We start from the raw sequence: 22,712 nt of genomic DNA, 5'->3' as shown, positions 1-22,712 counted from the left end.
ATCTCTCCCATCACACTCACTGTTCTCTTTTTTTCTCATCACACTTTCTCTCTCATCTTACTTTTTCTCTCACCGTACTTTCTCTCTCCTCAAACTTTCTCATCATACACTCTCTCCTCATTTTTTTCTCATTACATTTTCTCTCTCTTCATCCTCACCCATCATATTTTCTCTCACATCATATTTTCTCTTTCATCTTCTCTCGTCATATTCTCTCCTATCACACTCTCTTTTCTCATTTTTTTTTATCACACTTTCTCTCTCTTCATTCATTGGCATCACACTTTATCTCTCATCATACTTTCTCTCTCATCATTCTCTTTCATCATATTTTTCTCTCACATTCATCTTTCTCTCATATATAATTTTTTCTTTTATTTTCCTTTAAGGTTAAAAAAGGAAATTTTGATTTATTCCGATAGAAAATATGCAACTAACTAAACATTGCTTTTAAGAGTGATATCCATGCTCATACCCATTCTCATTCCACAATACAATGATTCCCATTTCTATTCCTAGGAATGAACCAAACGCCCCCTCAAAGTTTTTATATTTGATTAATTGGGATAAGTTGGAAGATTTTTGATAAATTAGTTGATAAATATAGTCGCATTATAATTTAATATAGTTTAATAGCAATTTGATATCATAATTTATTTACTATGAGTTTATAATTTCAATAACAAATTTATTAATTTTAAATTATCATTGGTTTTCCCGTAAATTTATTAACACCGTCTAGGTTTTTTTCTTAAAATTATTCTCCTCTTCCTAAAACCCTGACCTAAACCAGTGCGAACCAGAGCCGTGATTTCGTCGCACCTCAGCCAATAGCGTCGCATTGCCTCCGCCGCCGAGCCGGAGCCGTATCCACCCCCGCCAAGCAGCAGCCCGGAGGGTAGCGCTATCGTCCGTCCGTCCGTGATGGTGAAGTCGTACCTCCGGTACGAGCCAGGTCTCGTCTTCGGCGTCATCTCCTCTGTCGACGCTAATATTGCCTACGATCCCTCAGGGTTGCACCTCCTTGCACCGGCCCTTGACAAGTTTTTCCTCTGGAACCTCAAGCAAGGTCTCGCCTTTAAGACCTTCTCATCCTCCACGCGCTCCTCCCATACCCTCGCAGTCACCACAATCGCCGCCTCTCCTTCCTCGTCGTCCACATCTGTAAGCGGCCCCTCGCCCTCACCTTCGGTTGAGCTCTGTATTCTTCCACTACTACTACTACCAAAAGCATACCTATCTTCTGTTATTGATGTTTCAGATTGCCAGCGGGCACACTGATGGGAGCATTCGACTGTGGGACTGCGAGAAGGCTACATGTGAGGCGACTCTAAATGGCCACAAAACTGCTGTCACTGCCCTCCGCTATAACCACCTCACCTCCCTCCTTGCTTCTGGTGGCAAGGACTGTGATGTCATCCTATGGGATGTAGTTGGTGAAGCAGGGCTATTTCGGCTCCGTGGCCATCGAGACCAGGCAAGCCCTTTGTTTTTAGCTATTTGCTTTTATTTCTAAATTTCTTTGATCCTGAAAAAAACCGAGTGTTTGTTTTTCAGGTCACCGACCTTGTATTTATTGATTCAGGAAAGAAGCTTGTCACTAGTTCCAAGGACAAGTTCATGAGGGTTTGGGATCTTGAGTTGCAGCAATGTGTACAGATAGTTGGCGGACACCACAGTGAAATCTGGTCGCTAGATGTTGATCCTATGGAAAGGTTTTTGGTCTCTGGATCAGCAGATTCTGAACTCAAATTTTATGAAATAAAAAGGAACACTGAGGTGGTTGAGAAGGAAAGTAAGTGGGAGGTTTTGAAGAACTTTGGTGAAATCCAAAGGCAGAGCAAGGATAGAGTGGCTGCTTTGAGATTTAACAAGTCTGGAAACCTTTTAGCATGTCAGGTGGCTGGAAAACTTGTGGAAATTTATCGAGTTCTCAGTGATGATGAAGCAAAGCGGAAAGCCAAGAGGCGTCTTCACCGAAAGAAAGAAAAGCTTTTGACAAGAGATGCAGCTGGAGGAAATGAAAATGAAGGGCTTGCAGATTCCTTATCCAGCCAGGAATTTCAGCACCCCACTGTTGTGGTGTCAGATGTGTTTAAGCTTCTTCAGATGCTACGCTCAAGCAAGAAAATTTCTTCTATTGCTTTCAGTCCTAGTGATCCCAAAGTTGGTCTTGCTACTTTATCATTATCCTTGAATAATAACATGCTAGAGACCCATTTAGTTGATTCTGATAAGATATCCAAATTGTATTCAATAGAGCTTCAGGGGCATCGCTCAGATATCAGAAGTGTTACACTTAGCTCAGATAATGATCTTTTGATGTCAACTAGTCATAATTCTGTAAAGATTTGGAACCCCACTACTGGAGTTTGCCTCCGCACCATTGAGTCTGGATATGGACTGTGTAGTTCTTTTGTACCTGGAAACCGCTATGCCCTAGTTGGATCCAAAAGTGGATCCTTGGAGATAATTGATGTTGGTAGTGGGAGTTGCATTGAAGTAGTAGAAGCTCATGCTGATTCCATAAGATCGCTTGTACAACTTCCAGATGAAAATGGAACTGTTGGCGGACAGGGCTTTGTTACAGGAAGTGACGACCGTGATGTAAAATTTTGGGAATATACCGTCAAGCAAAAATCAGATAATGTGAGTTTTCTGGTTATAACACCTATTGATCTTTGGTATCTGCAACATTCTTCTAATATGTTTAGTGCTTAAATTGTTATAGATGTGTTGGTATGTATCTATTCTTGTAAATGGTATGATAAATGTATAGGTATACCATAGGGTTTGAATCAGATGCGTGACATATAATTAAAGGATTCTTTTTGGTTAACTGTATTAACCTTTGCAGGAACCTAAACATCTAGGTGTGACAAATGTGAGAACTTTGAAAATGGATGAAGATGTTTTAGCAATCTCTGTTAGTCCAGACTCTAAATACCTAGCTGTTTCTCTGTTGGAAAAGTGTGCAATCAAGGTAATACTTTCTCACCTTACATCACATTTTTTTGTGCTTATCCGCATCCAGTGAACTTTTGATTTTAGTGATTCTTGAAGGTAGCATCCTGTCTGCCTTACCTTAAGTTTCAAGTTACATCAAAATATAAATAAATTCATGCTGATCTCTGATTTGTCATACCATTTGAGGACATTCACCTACATATAAGCATAAACAAACCTTAAATATAGTGAATTTTGTGCTTACAAATAAATTTACTTTAGAAGATCGAATATATGTCGGTGCATACTGATATGACAGAGTTCCTATGCACACAGGCCATGACATATGGCTTACTTTTTTATATTAGGTCCAACATACGACTCCGTATTTGAGTACTGTTTCACCCTTATGGATCATTGAAATCGTCACGTAATATGTTTCAACATTGGTCAGCATCTACACTAACAACCCATGGAAGTTCCAAGTATTTGGCCAGGCTTAGATGCTCTATGACAATTCACTTCAATATTGGAACTTGTTTTATTGTTTTCTCTTAAGGTTTAATTTTTATTAAAGAAATTTTGTTAGAGCCAGCTAGAAATCTCACTTTTAGCAAACCAACAAGTTACTTCTAGTATGCCAAGAAATTCAGGGGATCATAACTTGTTGTCAACATAACCATAGTTGTCCTAGTTTGCAACATCATCTGGCATCATATGTAACTTATCTAATTAGCCAATATCATGTCATAGTGTTAGTTAATAAAAATGTACTTGTTCCAATGGATTGCGAGCATTTTGAAGAATCGTACCTCTATTTTTTTTGGACAAAACCATTGAACACATGGAGAGGGCTAGATTTAGCAATTAACTTTTTTTTAAAAAAAATCTACAAAGAGTTCATTTCTCCGCATTAACTTGCCTACTTTGTGTTTTTCTTAAACTGAACCATCTTTTGGGTGATGGTAAACAAATTTTTTTCAGGTCTTCTTCATGGATTCTTTAAAACTTTTCCTTTCACTTTATGGCCATAAGCTTCCAGTTCTCTGTATGGATATTTCATCTGATGGTGATATTCTAGTTAGTGGCTCAGCGGACAAAAATTTGAAGATTTGGGGTCTAGACTTTGGCGATTGCCACAAATCTATTTTTGCGCATGCTGACAGGTCTTCATGAATGCCATTCACATGATTTTGTTTAGTATGTTAACAAATATAGTATAGCTGATACAGTCCCATATTCTTTTGCAACAGTGTTATGGACGTTAAGTTTGTTAGAAATACTCATTATATGTTTAGTGTGGGCAAAGATCGACTTGTGAAATATTGGGATGCTGACAAATTTGAGTTGCTCCTAACTCTCGAGGGGCATCATGCTGAAGTTTGGTGCCTTGCTGTTAGCAGTCGTGGTGATTTCATTGTCACAGGATCACATGATCGTTCAATACGTCGTTGGGATAGGACTGAAGAACCTTTCTTCATAGAGGTAATTTCTTATGGTTATATTGTTTTTGTGCTATTAAAAAATTAGCAATGTTGTCCATTTTGTTATTTCTGTTGACTAATATTTTTTTGAACCCTTCTGCAAGTCCAGGAAGAAAGAGAAAAGAGATTGGAAGAGGTATTTGAATCTGCCTTAGACAATTTAAATGAAGACAGATATGCACCAAAAGAATTGGTTCCAGATGAGGGATCTGTAGGTGTGCCTGGCAAGGAAACCAAGGAAACCCTGAGTGCGACTGACTTGATCATTGATGCATTAGACATGGCAGATACTGAAAATAAACGGATGGATCAACACAAGGTACAAATAAACCTTAAACCTTAAACATCTATAAAATGCCACTTGATATGATGCACTTTATGATTTAGCGTCTTTATATCATGGACTCACCCTGGAGGCTTTGACCATCTTCTCCTTGCGCTACCTGTCTTAAACAAACATTGATTTTTAGTAGCTTCCATCTTTGATCTATAATAGTCTATATTTTGACTGTAATACCCCTGATTCTCATTCTAATTTCCAGGAAGAGCAGATGGACAGTAAAGCAGTGTTTCAACCAAACATAATGATGCGTGGTCTTTCACCATCTGATTTTGTTCTCCAAACGCTTGGAAATGTTAACACCAATGATCTAGAACCAACACTTTTGGTTAGTAACAATTCTTTGTCATTTACTGTTTCTATACCATATCATATCAAAGATTATATTGTCAAAGTATAGTAGTCAGATTTCAGTATTGTTTTGCATCAAGTCGGATTAGAGTGGCAGTGAGATTTGTCCATCCTTTGGAAGGAACTACCATGAAACCATGCATCTGTTTTATCAAAAATTCTTCTGTTGTTGTTTTGAAGTTCTTTCAGTTTAAAAAACCAAAGATTTCATTTGTTGTTTGCACAAGTGCGAGTTCTGTGGTACACTGGTACTGAGAAAGTTTGTCCATCTTGTGGAACTAATTGGAACATAAATCATTGTAATATTTATCTGAAACCAAAATTCCCTGATTTTTTTTATGTACAAATAGTATTGTACAATTACTTCTTGTTCAATTTTCAGCAGTAGGTTTGCTAGTTGAACACACAGGTACTACAGTCTTATGCAGTTCTATACACATATATATACCATTACAGTTGTACATGCTGCTCTTTTACATGTTAGAATTTCATTGAAGTCACACAAATGCTCTTCTTGCAGTCATTGCCATTCTCTGATGCTTTGAAGCTTATGTCTTATTTGAAAGAATGGGTACGCATCCCAGACAAGGTAAGGACAATTTCAACACTCTTGCTCTAAATCCTCTCATTTGTCTGTTGTATCATAAAAGAGCATTTGAGAATAATATATATGGGAATTATGAACTTTTGTTGCTCTCATTGTCTTTTATAGTGTATCTGATGTCTTGATATGATATAAGTAAGACAATTTGCGCCCAAGAATTATGCAACATAATTACATCTCTATTGCATGTAGGTTGAGCTTGTTTGCAGGGTCACGACAGTTCTATTGCAAACACATCATAATCAGCTAACTACAGCTGTGGCTTCTAGACCAATTTTGACCGTACTGAAGGACATTCTTCATGAGAAAGTTAAGGTACACATTTGGAGCATTTATTGCCTTTAGTTTTTGTTGTTTGAAAGAAGCTCGTATTTAAACTTTGTATCCAATATTTTTTTCCTACAACCAGTGTGCAGTATACTGGAAATTTAGGATGAATTCTTTTTGATGCTGTTATGCATAATAGCTAGATTCCTCCTGGATTTCTCTTCTTTTTTTTTTTTTTAAAAAAAAGCATTCTTGTGCAACATTGCTGATCCTTGTTCTAGCTTCTTACATTAGAAAGAATTTGAGTTAAAAAGTATTTGTTGAGGCAGCATCTGTCACTCTGCTTGATTTTCAATCTTGAATATTGAATCATATGTTGATTTCTAACTCGTTTCGTTAAGCAGCTTAGTTCTGGTAAAGCTAATGAACACGGGCTATTACTTTCAGTTTCGTTTTCGATATCATACATTTTCATTGACCTCTACTTCCACGAGCTTTATTTCTTGGGTGACATTCTAACGTATACGGATGCTCTTTTCATCTCATTAGGAGCGCAAAGACACAATCGGTTTCAATCTAGCCGCCATGAATCATCTTAAGGTAGGTAGTAGACTTGTACTCTACATTTTGCTGTCTGGTAGATATGTTTTAGCAGTTGCAATACTGGTTGCTCTATGTTGTGGGATGGTCAAACAGGAATTGATGTCCATGAGATCCGATGCACTCTTCCAAGATGCCAAGGCGAAACTCATGGAAATCCGTCAATGGCAATCCAAGCGTACGGACAGCGGGGAAGCAAATAACAGCAGGAGGAAGAAGAAGAAACTAAAGCCTTCCAATGGGGTCTAAAACTTACGTCATTGATGCAACAAATATACTGATACAAGATGATAGTTCACCTCCTTATCGGCCAACTGTTGCCTGATGTAGGGAGAGCCTGTAGAATTTTGATATGCTTGTAACTTAAATTATCTGTTCAGTAGGTAAAATTTTGACACATCAACACGTGTAGCATCTTTCTGTCATCAATAACCATTGTTCTATTCATTTAAAAGATTTAAACAACAATATGATCACAGTAGTTTTCAGCGATTCGTGACGTTATAAAAGTACTTCACGATTATATAAGATTAAGATTTGAACTAAATTAGTATTATTGTTGAATTTAAATTATTAATCGATTGAAACTAATCCTAGTTTAAAAATCTACTGAATGCATCGACAATTTGTTATATAACCCGCTGACAGGTCGCCTGCTGATGCCGTTGACGGCTACGCCGACCAAACCGTCGTGCGTAGATGCGGTTCGCCCAATTAAAAGACGACGGCTGGCAACGTTTCACAGCTACACACAGCTCTAAAAGCCGCACCGCCATCGTGATTCAAATAAATCCACATAAATACTAACAAATCATACGCAAAAATCAGTCTCCTCTTCATCTCCGCCTCTCGTTGCCGGTTCCGTTCTTGTTCCGCTTGGTGCTTCTCTCTATTTGTTTGGCGTCGCGTCTCGAAGTCGGGCTCAGTTTTGGGGCCCTCCCTCTCTGAAACAAACAATCTGAGCCCTTCTTTTGTATGTTCTTCGTCAGCTTCGCCGCCTTTGTTGTCGGGTCGCTTTGCTTCGATAAAAAGTAAGCTCTTTTCTGTTTATATTATCGTGGTGGATGGATGTTTCGTGGAGTTTATTTCTTTGCCTTGGACTCTATTTCCAGGCGCTGTATCGCGATCCGATTGCTGACATAGGGTTTCTTCGTACTGGAATTCGTACTGACGGAATGAAAACAGGTACCGTTGCTTTTCCCCCCTTCTCATCTCGTTTGAATTTGGTGTTTGTCTCGATTGATTTATTCATTTTTGTAGTTTTCTGGGTTTATTTGATAAATCCCGAGGATTGGATTGTGCTGTGGTTTGATTGATTGCCGAAACGTGGTTTAATTTGTTCGTCTTGTAAACCTATTTCTACCGATTGGTTTTGGAGTTTCATCCACTAAACTTCGAAGCGATGATTTGTTGTTCATTATGCTGTGCTTTATTCTGTTGAAATGCTAAGCGAAAAGAAAAAACAATTTCTCTTTGCTTCTTCGAATGCCATATTACGTTTGCATTAGGGCTTCTAAGTTTCGATCTAATACATTTTTATGAAAATACTGTTCAATGTAGGGATGATTTATTTGATCCTTTTCTATCATGTAGCAAAGACAATTGCACCAAATGCAATTCTAAGTACTTGCCCATACGATTCTATATCTGTCTATATGGAGAAGAAATCATGTATATTACCTAGTTTAATTTGTATGAATGGTACTTCCAATTTAAATGGGCATGACAAAATAATTTGTCTGAATGGTACTTCCAATTGAAATGGGAATGAAGAAATTAAAGAGATCATTTGTATCTTTTGATTCTTCTGGGGATTGGCCGCTCATGTGCTGCCTGCATTTCATATCTTAAGTTGTTTCGCTCTGCTATTTGTCCTTGTCTCTTGTAAAAGGACTTTAAAATTTATAGACCTTCTGCATTTAATGAAGTTCCACATACAAATACTATTCTGTTGATGTGAAAGCCAATCAGCATTAAATTCATTGTTCATAAGATATTTGTAGACTTCCCCTTCTGTAAGATAGATAGTAAGAAGCATGAGATACTTAAATTGTCAAATATATTACTTCTGCCAGTAGTTTTTCGTATGATTTGTCTAGACTTGAATATGTAAATTTTGTCTATCCTACGTAAACAAAGTTTTCATCTGCACATGATGTTTTAAAAGTGGTAAATCTGACAGTGCTCATTGGATTAAAAAATAAATTTTCCAAGTAATTTCATCTGTTGGATATGCATGTCAAACCTCTATTAAATATATAATATTTAAATTCTTTCATAGCTACACTAATCTGATACAGGGTTCTACTTATAAATGGTCAATTAAAGTCGATGATTATGTATGAACAAGATCCTGATATTCTTCGGTGGGGTCTCCATCTCCTTATTGATTCATCTTTAAATACCACATATTCTGTGACCACTCATCAGAACAACGTGAAAGATTGTGTTGCACAACGTGCCAATGAAGTAAGATTGCAGGAAGAATGTGATTCTGTAGAAAATGATGAAGCAATTGCCCGTGCTCTTCAGGAGGAGCTTTCACGGGTTGCTATTGTGGAAGAATCTGAATCTTCACATACAACTGAAGAGAAATTGCAAGCATCTGTGCTTAGTCAAAATTGGTTGGCTTCGACTGCCAATACAGACGAGGGTATTTCAGGTATAATACTATCTAGGAAGGTCTTGCCTACTTTGCCCATTTCACTTTGTCATCTCCTACTACTTATAAGATATTTTCTATTTTAATTTTGTTATTACTTCAATAAATGAATGGGTATGGACCATATATCAATGTGTTGGAAATGTTTCTCTTATCGAAGATTTAGGAAGGATGGAGGCCTCTACGACATTGCCAATGTCCGATGAAAAATTAAGTTGTGAAGGGCAGGTTGAGATAGAATTTACACATGACTTCTCCGCTCTAGATGATGAAGTATGCAAGAGACTAAATCAGATGACTCCTGTACCTGTAAGTTCAGTTCTAGGATTATCTGTTTTGCTAGGCATTCATGGTTGATTTTTCCCAACTCGACAGCAAATTTGAACATCTTGTTTCTTAGTAGTTTGTACTAATATATCTCATCATTTTCAAGGATGTTGTGTGGATGTATGATAGTCTACCTACCTTATGTGCAGCATATTCCAAAAATCAATGGAGATATTCCTTCAGTTGATGAAGAAATTTCAGATCATCAAAGGCTTCTCGACAGGTATAGACAATGTATATTTGTTGTTCATGACCTTATGAATTATCTTCATTTTGACCATGCAGTCAACAAGAACCTCAAATGAAAATGTTTGATTAAGGTTCTTTGTTTCTCTTGTACGCTTAAACGTTACATGTATTGTTTTGTGGATCAAACTACCTGTTGAATGATCCACATTATGTAACTTGAGAATGCTAAAGAAAATAAATTTACTACCTGTTAGCTAGTTAACATGTTTTCTTTGTTCTAACTTCTAACACATACAAAATGGGTCAACTAACATCCTTAATTTGTAATTTGACTAATTTCTTGGTAGAAAAAAAATGAAAACGAATTTTTGGCTGATTTGTTCAAATTATGTTTTTTGAACAGTTGAGAGACAAGCCATTTGAAGTGGAATGTAGGAATTCTAGCTTAACTTTCTGATGCTTAGAATGAATCTACAACTTCAACACTGGGAAAACATTCATAATCAAATCACTATGTTTACTATTGTCTTACCATTTCCATTTGTGCAGAGGAAGTATTTAATTAGTTCTCTTATCAAATAGGTTGTATGAAAGTTTTCACTTTTTAGACCATTAGGGAAGTTGAGCCAGGAATTCTATCCGGTAAATGTCAGATATACTTTAAGTTATTCCTATCATCCTATGCTTATTCTAATGTCTTAGCTCTTTTTATTACCTTTTCGTAATATGGGTTGATGATGTTAATAGAATCTTCAATATGTAACTTCTGTCCGATAAAAGCATTCAATGCATGATTGATGTCATTCCAAACAATTTGATAAATAGAACCATTGGCTGCACGGGGTGGATGACAGATTAATTTATAGCCTATTATTAGGCCTATGATTTTGCTCAATTAAAAGTAGTAGTTAGTTCATGATGTGTTATAGTCTGTATCTATGATAGAAAATGGTTTAATTTTTCCAGGTTAAAGTTGTATGATTTGATTGAGCTAAAGGTTCAAGGGGACGGTAACTGTCAGGTTAGTTATGAAGGCCTATCTACCCATTTTGAACTGTTCTCTATTATATATAACAATATCACAATGTAGGTCTTAACTCTTAACTAGTCTAGCATCACTATCTTTGGTTCAAATTGTTCATTCTCTTACAACTAAACATAACTACATAATGGTTCTCAGAAATTAATGTAAGGTAGAGATTAAGGCATACAAATTTTTTACTAGATAAATGAAGTGAGTTTTTTCGGGTAGGGGCTGGAAATGCTAACTAATTTAAGTATGTCTGACATGAAGACATCACATGGATATTCTGCATAAATTTGTTACATTATCTATTTACTAACACTCATTTCATGATGTTGGCCTCAAAACAGAGGTGATAATGGATCATATCTATGCTAGTCTCTTAAGACTTGAGTTGGGCCGAGAACAACTCGCCTCATCATTTAGGGTCATGTAGGGCATGAACCTAATGCTTTGTTTACTCTGAGGTATGGATTAAGAAAGGAAAGGTGTCAAAGGTGGGAAAAAAATCCCTTGGGAAAAGTAAGAGAAAGGAAAAGAAGGGAAAAGAAAAAAGAAGGAAACGAGAGGGAAAGAAAAAAAAAATGAACCAGTCTTGTGTAACCTCGCGACCGAAAGCGAGGCTGACCGCGGATTTGTGCAAGACCGCCCATAGCTGTGAGCGAACTTGCAGCCTCGCTCGTGACCACGAGCAAGGTCGGTAGTGGCCGCGAGAGAACTCATGGTTGCCTAGTAGGCCTTGAGCGAACTCGCGGCCGCTCGCGGTTGTGAGGTCGTTTGTGGCCATGAGCGAGGCAGCCCACGGTCTCGAGGTCAGCGCCGTTGGGAGAGATTCAACACGGGGAGGAAGGAAAGTTCATTCAGTCCGATTCGTGTGGATAAAAAAAAAGTCCACGGATGAATTCTTAAATCTGTCTGCCCATTATTTGACAATAGGTAAACAAAGAAAAGGATAAACAATTCTTTAGGTTTTATTTCCGTCCTTCCAAGTAAACAGGGGTAAATGGTGTGACCCCGCACTTAGCGTGGATTCATGCTTCAGTTTGGGCTTGCATGACACAATCCATAGGCCTTTAGGCGATGTTAGATCACAACTTAGGGGCATGTTCGGCCGGGCACCTCTACTTTAAAGAAACTGGTCCTGAGTATTTTTTGTAGTAAATGAAATGAGTTTACAGGGCAAGAGTTAAAGGCATTAACTAATTTAAGTATGTCTTAGATGAAGACAACCTATGTATATTTTGCATGATTTTGCCAGATTTAACAATTTCAGCTCCTTTTTCAATTCAGTTGGGAGGAAGAAAACATTGTGTTATTACTATTTACTAAAGGACATAACTCCCATGTATATATAGACTGCTTAACTAATTAATCAAAAATACAGCTTAATTATATAACAATAGCACTATCTGATTTATAAAATATGTGTATTGTTTCCAGATATACTCTCTATTGCTATTCCCACTTCCCTTGTACTGGAACACTATATAATCCAGTTTACGCTCTCTCTTGTGAGGAGTATTTTGTTTCTTGATACTAGCATTTTTTTAGAAGTTTGCATGTTTTTATAATCCATGAGACCATGGAGTCTCAGTTCTTGGCTTTTGCTAGAGTTTCTAGCATGTCTATGTTTTCAAGGGCAAGGGTTATGTCTGAGTCTGCTTGTTTGCTAATTATTCGTTTGACAAATCTATCTTTCAAAATGTTGTGATACTTATGACAGTGAAACTGGAACCCTTTATTATTAAGAGAACTGATGATCTTGCTTTTATCATCTTTCCAGTTTCGGGCACTATCTGATCAATTTTATCTTACTCCTGAGCATCACAAGTTTGTGAGAGAACAAGTTGTTAATCAGGTACAGCAAAATACATGCCATATACATTCGTTGATTACGGTTTCAGACTTCATCTGCTTCTCATGTAATTTTGCTTTGTCAATCAATTTGATGCTTCTTTTTTATGGAACTCAGCTCAAGTCTCATCCTGAGATCTATCAGGGGTATGTTCCCATGTCATATGACGAATATCTCAGGAAGATATCCAAGTACAGTTGTTTTTTTAATCATATTTTTGTATATGCATGATGTCTGTTGCACGATAGCTATAACTTCTATGTTTTTTCTTGATATGGATGAACAGAAGTGGAGAATGGGGAGACCATGTCACGTTGCAGGCTGCTGCTGATTCAGTATGTCTATTACTCTGTCATGTACTATAGCCATGTTAGCATTGTTACATTAAATATTGAAACCATATAAGAATTTTTTATCCATTACACTCACACTGAACAGACAATTTGGTCACTTGTGAACTTGTATTTTTTTAATCTGTTGACTTTTATAATAAGATATCTAGATGAAATGAATGCCAGAAACTTTACAATACTTCCAAAAGGTCGTAACTAGTCAATGAAGGACCCTGATGATAACTATGTTTAGAAGTTGTCAAATGTAAACAATTAATTATTAAAAATAGAGTTGTATGTAGAGGAAAAGAAGGCAAGAGTGTACTGTTTTACATTATAAGTGGAATATACAGTACATTAATATGAATCAATTAGTAATAATTGTATTATACCAGATCTTTATTTACCTAATCAATTTTTGTTTAGTAAAATTGAAGTTAGGGGTTGATATATATCAAGCTTTTGAGATTGGGTTGAAAAGTAAACTATGGATATTAAATCATGCCAGTGAGTTTCATCACTTCTTTTTTCCAACTTCAAATTTAACTGAAGATTAGCACTTGAATGGTCACCGTATGTATTACCGTTTTGGATACTGATAGTGGCCTAATGAGATTATTAAGTTTGTCTTATGTAAAATGGAGAGAGTTACAAATTGAGATTGTAGAATCAACATAGGATCATAAGATGCTACAATTTAATTAAAATAAATCTTTAGAACTTTTTTTGAATTTTTAATTTATGATATGTAAAAGCTTTTAATATACAACAATAGTAATATGAACATTTTATACTTTATCATTCTCAACATCATGAAGCATAATTAAACTATTTATATAGTAAATATATGAACAATGTAATATAATTTTGTGTTGCATCTTTATGTAATAAGTAACAACTCCAAACATGAATGGTGATTATACGATTGATGGGAATGCCAAAAGTTAAAAATGTTTCCCTTTTTTTTTTTTTGTTAAGAGTTCAAAGAATCTCATGTGTTCAAAATTTTCTCAAACGACATGACATGCAAAAGACTATCTACTTTCAGTAAACGTTAAGCTTTAAATTGCCTATGGACAATATAATGTAAGCTCATTTCATCTCATAGAAGTTATTTAAAAAAACTTCAGAATTGATATCCTATGCATGAATGTTGAGGAAATAGAATGAGAGTATAGCCTGATTTAGATTCTACCTAGGTTCTAGATTGTTTAGGTACTCTGGGTCATAAGATTACCATGGGCCTAATGAACTGATCTTTTGTGTAATTATTACTAAAATCTATTATGAGACTTGTTGTCAAAGATGGAGAGGCCATCTGCTATTTTTCAAAAAAAAAAAAAAAATCTATTTCTTTCCCAACATTTCTCACTTCTCTTCATTTCTCACAACTAGAAATTTCATTATGTGATGCAGTATGGTGTTAAAATGTTTATTCTGACTTCGTTCAAGGACACCTGCTCCATTGAGATACTTCCCAGTGTTGAGAAATCTAAACGGGGTAACTCCTGAGCTACCTTTCCTCTCCCTTCTTTAACACATTTTCCTGATTATAACCATCTCGACAATCATTTTCTATTTGCAGTAATATGTTTGAGCTTTTGGGCTGAGGTGCACTACAACTCAATCTATCCAGAAGGAGGTTGGCCATCCCTTTTCTTGACTCATACTGTTTCGTGGAATTAGTTGAGCATTTTCTAACTTTAACACGTTAAACTAATGACATAAACATATTATAAGCCAGTCAAAGAGTGGTTTATAATGGTTTTTTTCATTTGCTCTGGTATGGCTATGCATATATTTTGTTTTTAATAAGCCTGATACATATATATTTTTTTCTTTCTACTATGTATTTGATGTGCAGAGTTTCCTACGCTAGAATACAAGAAGAAGAAGTGGTGGCACTTTGGCATCTGAATTCGAAATCCTCAAAGTGCAGACTGCATGCCGGCCAGTGCAGGACTGCAGGCAGTCATACCCCTCTTCTGTGTACATTCTAACACATTTTTCAATAGCATACATGTTTATAGTTTAACCATTTTTTTTTTTTATGAAATACTCTTACTCGTGCATCGTCAGTTTCACTGCACTATGCTAATTAGAAATATTTTTCTTTTCCATCTTTCTTGTTTTTTTTTTTAAATTGGCACTTACACCGATTAATTTTGGGTCCTATGGAAATTAAATTCTCTAAAAACCGCTTGTAAGAGACAATTTATTAATCCAGTGTTCTTAAATTAAACGTCTATTAAAAAAAATATCCATTAATTTGCCAAACTCGATCCTAAATTCATTTCCATCTCTTTGAAGCTTAATATGAGGCAAGTAAAGTTACCTGATGACATGATCATGAGTTCCGGTTTACATGAGAGCAGTATTTAAATTTTTAAAGGTATAATTCTTTGGGAATAAAATTTCTCTCATTTAAAGAGGTCGTCATTATAGTTTACTCTTTTCATCTTGCTTTGCAACCAATGATGAAAGTTACTTAGGATGAGCGAGTCACGTTTTGTCACACGCATAACATATAGTTTATAACACTTATTAAGTTCTATAATTTCTATGATTCTAGATTATTTATAACTACCATTTTCAACCGTGTGATGAATAGGTGGGCTAGAACAAATTAATCCTATAACATTAAATTTGATTATTCATAATAATCCCTTAGAGAATAAAATCTCTCTCATCTAAAAGTTTTCTCATCATGATTTACTCCTTTCATTTTATTGTAGAATCAACGGTGAGTAACATTTGGAATTAACCAATCATCTTTTCCCACATGCATAACATATAGATTATGACACTTGTTATAGTTTTTATGGTTCTAGATTATTTATAACTAGCATTTTCAACGGTGTGATGAACCATTGAACAAATTGATCCTATAACATTAAATTTGATTATTCAAAGAATCATTTGTTTTAACAAACCCAAAGATTAATTCAGCTAAAATTAATATTTACAGAGAACACTATCGGTGTCATGGCCTGAGTGCTACCTTCGAATAAATCCCTTTGCCTCGGACATGAGCAGCAAGGGACTTAATATCTAAAACATATACGTTCAAAATTATGCAACAGAATTAACATTAATTTATAAATAAAATTTTATTTTATGTAATTTATAGGTTTAAATGGAATATCATTTAAATATGTTAGTATTTCCAAAAGGATAAAAAAATTGTCTAATTTTATATAAGACTAATATGACAAACTTAATTTATTCTATGATTTATAAATATATGTAGTCATTGTTGATTGAAAGATTCAGTCGTCATTAGAGTGTACTGATGTTAATAAAAAATTTAATTTCTATTCAAACAACAATTGATTAGAGACTTAGTAGTTGATTGGAAGAATTTTTAATTGATGGATAATATAATTATTGGTTATTTGATGGTCATTTATTTTTGAGCACTCAATTGGAGTGAGACAAATAAAATATGTCTATTAGAGCAACATCTATATAACTTTAGAGGTTTCTTGAACAACGTAACCAAGAGTATAAAAAATATTATGAATTTCTATTTCTGATAGAGTAAGTGCTCAAAATCCAAGGGCTTCAATCATCAAGTCCTTTGACAATTTTCTCTTTTTATTTTTGTAGGATTATTGATAATTTATTTGACATTGACTACAAGGATGCGCTCATTCACCTAATTTGAAATTTTCTACAAACACATTAATAAAAAGAATGACTAATTATTTAGAGTGTGGATATGTGTTCGTATATCTCAACTATATTATGCAATAAAATTAAACACAAAAAGGAAATATAAAAAATTAATAATAATAATAGTAATAAGGCACTTGAGTTAAAAAAAATGTCGATAAATTGTCTTAGAATCCCTAATCATAACTTCAACTTTACATACAATCCCCGTGTCTAAAAAATTTTATTTTCATTTCCTGCATATAAAGTTTTGTTTGCTTTAATTCTCTTATGCAAACATCGTTACCTAATTGCCCTCATATTTTTTAGATATAAAAAGTTTTAAAATGAGTATAATTCCTCTTAAATTCAGTACTTTAAATTAAAATTGAGTATATTTTTTATTAAATTGAGTACGATTTTTTCTCTGTTTAATATAATTTCTCCTAAATCCAGTATCATTTTAAAAAAAATCTAGTATATTTTCCATCAAATTTAGCACTATTTAATGAGAATCTAGTATATTTTTCATCCAATTAAGATGGAAAAAGAGTCGTGCTCGATTTGATAGAAAATATACTAGATTCTAGTTTAATGTGTTGAATTTAAGAGGAATTATACTCATTTTTAGACTTTTTGTACTTAAAAAATATGAGAAGCAATTAGGTAAATTGGCGCCCTTGGTTAGGGAGTGAAAATAAAATTTTTTGGACATAAAGATTGCATACAAAGTTGAAGCTGTGATTGAGGACTGCATGTAAATTTTTCCAAATGTCTATATAAATTTATAATACGATGATCTAACTTATACCTTTGTAAAACACATTAAAATAAATAATTCAGTTAAACTTGTACCAACAGACTTAACATTTCATTTTCATTTGAAAGGAGAGTTATTTTGTAATCATTCTAACATCCTAAGCTCAAGTCTCTTTATATTTGTGCTAAATTTTTATATTAGGTTTTCAACTATAATCCAACTCTATCCATTCCACATTATCATTTACACCAAGGATATCTGAGTTAACAAAAAAATGAAGTAGATTTATATACGTTGTATTAAACTTTCCTACCATACAAGAATCTAAAGCACTCAATTCCTCACTGTCAAACTAGCTATAAAATGATATCTTTATGCAAATAAGACACCATACACAACCCCCTTTGATTAATAAGTACATGTGGCAGAGCAAACTAATTAATCCAAGACTCAAGCAAATAACATACAGCCAGCTGGCCACATCATTAATTAATCAACAATTAAAGCACCAAACAACAACAACACACAGAATGTATGTATACGTATATGCAAAATGCAACCAGTTTTTCTATTTGATTTCTTTTTTTTCACATATGAATAAATTCTCTCACAGTCTTATATATCATTAACAAGGACATGCACATACGCATTAAAAGAAGCCTGTGGCAACGTAAAGACAAGAAAAGAAATTTACACACCAAAAATAAAATGAACAAAATAGAGAAGAAGGATTGAATTCTGAGTTAAATACACATGCTACAGCAAACAATTAAATTTTCCATAGATTATCTTGTAAATCAATATGAGTTGACTAATTAATCAAGAGAGTAATTGTTGTTACCAAAAATATTGCACCCGGAATTGGAACTCAGCAAATGCTTGATCTCCTCATCATAATTTGTAGTATTCTCTGGCTTAGCCTCTCCTCCTCTTCCTCCAAGTAGCAAACTGCTGTTATCTTCAAGACCACCGCCGTAGAGATTATAGTTCTCTATGTTTGTCAGAATGCTATCATCTCCTTCGAATCCTCTTCTATCGCAAAACTCATACTGCTCGAACTGCAGATCTCTCCTTCCATAGCTGATGGGAGTGCAACTTCCACCTGATGAGCTGCAGCTGGGATCAGAATTACCAAAATTTATCATGAAATTGCTGTTTTCCATCTGATGAGGTTGATAATGGTATGGAACTTGAAGGTGACCAGTAGTCATGGAAGTCGATGCGAAATTGAGAGCACTCATGTCATGAGAGATTATTCCAGGGAGTGCTACTTCTTGGCGCGATGAAGACGACGATGATGACGAGAAGTAAGGCTGATGATGATGATGTGGTGGCGGCGGCGGCTGTGGCGGTTTGATCAAATGGGAGTTGATGGACACAAGACCTAAAAATTTCTTCTTCAGCTTGGTGTTCCAGTAATTCTTGATATCGTTGTCAGTTCTACCAGGGAGATGGGAGGCAATGATGGACCATCTGCTTGGTTCCACAATTCACAACATGATTAACTAATTCAGAAATTAATAAGATTAATTAATTAACTAGTTCTACTGATAGACATACATACCTGCTTCCAATAGAAGAGAAGAAGCTGCATATGATTCGATCTTCCTCATCTGAGAACTCTCCATGTTTGATGTCGGGTCTCAGGTAATTGAGCCATCTCAGTCTGCAACTCTTCCCACATCTATTCAATCCTGCATGAAATACACACACACACAATATTACAGAATTATCTATTTTGTAGGAACAAAAACAGAGGGGGGAAATTCAGAATTTGACCTGCTTTCTGAGGCAGAGCAATCCAGTTCCCACCAGTGCCATACTTGTCTATGAAGTCCTTGAGTTTGGCATCCTCTTCAGGAGACCAAGGGCCCTTCTTCACGCTGGCCTTGTCACAGCAAGGAGCTCTCCCCATTGGAACAACCACCTCCTTCTTCTTCTTCTTCTTGTTGTCTCAAATACACAAGTCCAGGATCATATAGGACAGATCAGAAGAATGAAAAGGAAGTGATGATGGTGGAGAAACTTTGCAGGGAAGAAAGAGAGAAAGAAAAAGGGAAAGAAAAAAGAGAGATATTATAGAGTCGAGTCTCACAACAAGTCAAAGCAAATCAATGTATTTCATCTATACGTTCATGGCTGTGGATGAAATACTAAAACGACCTGATAGAAGAAAGAATATATATACATATTCTAAGCTGAAATGCAACATAAAAAAGGATGGATTGGGGGGAAAATTAATTAATTAATTAAATGGCAACATTAATAATGCATATAATTGTAGTAGGGAGGGATCAACTGAGATCAAGTTGGGTGGATACGTCCTGTTGTCTTAATTAGTTTATAGGCTGTGGACCTAGCTAGCTAAGAACTCATAAACGCCTTTCTATAGGTTGTGCTTGGTGATATCTTGACAAGGATATTTATTAGTTAAAAAATGTTGTGAAAATAAAGAATTGTATTTATTAGTCACAGTAAGGTGGACTTCATGCTCGCTTTGATGTATGTAGATTAATATTATATTATTTTTTCTCTTTGTCTTAGGAATTTCGAGTAAATTTATAGTAACCGAACTGTAAAGAATTAAAGTTCATACAGTGGCAATCTAAACAATTCAATTGTGAGGAACATTTCAACTCTTCTAATCCATCCATGCACTTCTACGGCTTAATTAGCAAGTCATAGTGAATTATGACTAGATGCATTATTTAGTAAATTGTCAAAGACAATGCCATGCATGCATAAATCAAGACGATTAATTAAAGAAGATTTTTTTGTCAAGATTAAGATTAATTGTTCGTTCAAAAGTTGATCATCAACTAGTTCCGAGTCCAAATCAATAATCAAAGAATTAACCAAACTCGGAGTTCTTGTTCAAATGGATTCTTTTTTCAAAAAGAAATTAAAATGCATTTGTTAACTTAACAACCCTCGACTGTTGAACAATGACCTCCCATGACTCCATCCCTTGACTATTGTTCGATCAAACATTTTAATCGTAAAACTCGGAGTTCATGACTAATTGTGTGACTAGTGAAAACTGAAAACAAATGGGCATGCATTTCATCAAAGGAATCTTTGTGCGAGTTGAACGCTGCCAGTGATTAGTCAAAACTTGTCGTAATAATACTAATGAAAATTAACACATGGCCCATGTTAGCAGTCAACAAATAAGTGTTCAAGAATAGGATCCAATCATTTGTCGACAACCAGTTTTTCACCCTGTTGATTGACAATTAATTTAATTTTCTGTACAGAACAAGGGTACGATGGCCAATAATCATGCACAGTGACATGAGTTTTCTTTTTTCTTTTTTCTTTTTTTTATCAGTAGTACAAGAAGACCATGCATGTGGTGCGTATAATACTTTACTGTTTCGCATTCATCTTTTTCCTGAACAAGTAATGGGCAATTACTTGTCTACTTTTTGACAAAAGTAGGCCAACAAATATTAATTTCAGCCTGCAAAACCTCCTCTTACTTCTCTATATATATTATGGTGTCCATATTCAGTTAAAATCCTTAACGGAGTCAAGTTCTAGCAATGATTAAGCTTCTGTTCCTAATATAAAATTTTCCAAGCTGAAGAAAGTCTCCAAAGGATATCATTTTCAAGAGGTTTATCTGTCACAATCCACAAGATTAAATGATATAAATTGTAGACTCAATCATTCAATGCTCAAGAGGCCAAGTATCTATTGCCATCAACATATTGTTAAAGCCTAAAATTTAGATATATAATATTATTTTGATGTATAATCGACGACAACATTGGTCCACCTTCAAATGACTATATGCATATATATGGGACTCGTGGAACTAATGAACTCTCGTTTTCAAACTCTTAACCCTAGTTTTTGGTTGTTCAGATGTCATTGTTGAGTGTTAAAGGATTGCCAACTCAGATGCCATTGTAAAAGCTTGCAATCAGGTTAGGATTGAATTCTCAAGCCTCAACCATTTCATTAAAACATATTAATTCTTTTTTATGGAGATCCAGCAGCAAACTAGTTAGCATTAGCCATTAGGAGAGACCAAACAATTATGATCTCTAGGTTTTCTTAGTGCATGCATGTATACAAGATCAAGGGTAATATGTTAAATACAGTATATATATATAAATATTTGTGTGGTAGACTGATGGCTTTCCTAGTTGCATGCTACTAATTAACCTTGTCATGGAATCTCCTATAAATAAAGAAGAAGCATGATCGATGTGGCTCTGTCTCAATTATAAGGAGGGCAGCCACATGCAGCCAAAGCTCATCATGGCGTTACTTGAGTTGACTTCACGAGAAACAGGGCAGCCTAAATATATGCTTCTTGTCTGCGTGCAAGTGCATGTCACGCTGCTGCTCATCAAATAAAATTGTTTAGTTTTATGGTTAGAACAGTAGGGGAGGGACTCGAAGTGACAGTGTTCCAGCATAAGTTTGAAGTCCAACATGAAGTTAATTAGCAAGATCCGATCCACAGTTTAGTGACTGTTATATATCATCCAATTCTTTATATATATAAGTCTGAAGCTATCTGGGGATTCCTATCTCCAAGCACACTGAAACAAGATGAGATAAACTAAATTTATGTTCCAGGAGATGATATGTCTACTGGTTAAGAGTACGTAATGTAGAGCCCAGTACATAATTGAATGTGGTGGATACTTTTAAATTTTCCTAAAAAATAAATTATTAATTGTTGCTTTTGTAATGGATGTTCATTTAAACTTTCGAGCTGTGATCCCAGTTTTTAGTGCATAGACAAGCCAAGTGAGGTAGAAAATTTAGCAGGTTTACTTGAATAGCTAAGTAAGCTAGACAAAGTCGAGTGAGTCAAACATATTGAACATATTGTCATATCGACATGGATAAATAGGCATATAAAAAAGAGCCAAATAATTAGATGACTAATTATGGTGAACAAATTAAGAGGTCAAATTAAATAAATCAGAAAAAACTTACTTTCATAGAATTGTTATCATATGCAGCCTCACCTCATTTTCTATGGTGAGAAAATAAACTTAGAAATTCATTCTAAACTGGAGATTTATTTTTCTTCTTCTTCTTTTCATATTCTGAAAGTATTTAATTTCTAAAATAAAATTTTATTTTGGAAAAAAAATCCAACAAAAACGGAAACGAACTTAAACTTCGTCATTTGTGATGATGCAAATTACTTGGTATTCCAAAATTTAAAAATGCTCTAACTACTACCGTAATGCTTTTTTTTTTAATAATGTTAGTTAACAAACAATTAATTAAATATTTTCTGTATTTCTTTCCCTCTCATGTCGCAGAGACAATATAGGACTTATTATTA

The 22,712-nt window shown here is 35.0% G+C and overlaps 3 protein-coding genes across 3 annotated transcripts; 2 read left to right on the top strand and 1 right to left on the bottom strand.

The window, feature by feature from the left end:
* Positions 1-765: 765 nt before the first annotated feature.
* On the top strand, positions 766-7,057 carry LOC121967652 (WD repeat-containing protein 3-like). The gene is made up of 12 exons (XM_042518006.1): positions 766-1,164; positions 1,262-1,477; positions 1,558-2,649; positions 2,858-2,983; positions 3,931-4,112; positions 4,200-4,431; positions 4,540-4,749; positions 4,973-5,098; positions 5,642-5,710; positions 5,918-6,040; positions 6,542-6,592; positions 6,689-7,057. The coding sequence occupies exons 1-12, from the start codon at positions 925-927 to the stop codon at positions 6,839-6,841; spliced, it is 2,820 nt and encodes a 939-aa protein (XP_042373940.1). The 5' UTR covers positions 766-924; the 3' UTR covers positions 6,842-7,057.
* A 346-nt stretch (positions 7,058-7,403) lies between these two features.
* Positions 7,404-15,090, top strand: LOC121967651 (OVARIAN TUMOR DOMAIN-containing deubiquitinating enzyme 12-like). Its single transcript, XM_042518005.1, has 12 exons — positions 7,404-7,623; positions 7,705-7,777; positions 8,893-9,254; positions 9,415-9,563; positions 9,731-9,804; positions 10,737-10,791; positions 12,578-12,652; positions 12,767-12,840; positions 12,936-12,984; positions 14,398-14,482; positions 14,567-14,623; positions 14,846-15,090. Exons 3-12 carry the CDS (start codon positions 8,924-8,926, stop codon positions 14,896-14,898), a joined length of 1,002 nt encoding a protein of 333 aa, XP_042373939.1. The 5' UTR covers positions 7,404-7,623; positions 7,705-7,777; positions 8,893-8,923; the 3' UTR covers positions 14,899-15,090.
* Positions 15,091-18,062: 2,972 nt separating this feature from the next.
* On the bottom strand, positions 18,063-19,483 carry LOC121968595 (transcription factor MYB8-like). The gene is made up of 3 exons (XM_042518916.1): positions 19,175-19,483; positions 18,960-19,089; positions 18,063-18,868 (listed from the first exon to the last, which is right to left on the bottom strand). The coding sequence occupies exons 1-3, from the start codon at positions 19,308-19,310 to the stop codon at positions 18,211-18,213; spliced, it is 924 nt and encodes a 307-aa protein (XP_042374850.1). The 5' UTR covers positions 19,311-19,483; the 3' UTR covers positions 18,063-18,210.
* Positions 19,484-22,712: the final 3,229 nt, after the last annotated feature.

This window comes from Zingiber officinale, chromosome 3B (assembly GCF_018446385.1).
Source record: "Zingiber officinale cultivar Zhangliang chromosome 3B, Zo_v1.1, whole genome shotgun sequence".
NCBI lineage: Eukaryota > Viridiplantae > Streptophyta > Magnoliopsida > Zingiberales > Zingiberaceae > Zingiber > Zingiber officinale.
This window is presented reverse-complemented; position numbering and strand designations above follow the sequence as displayed.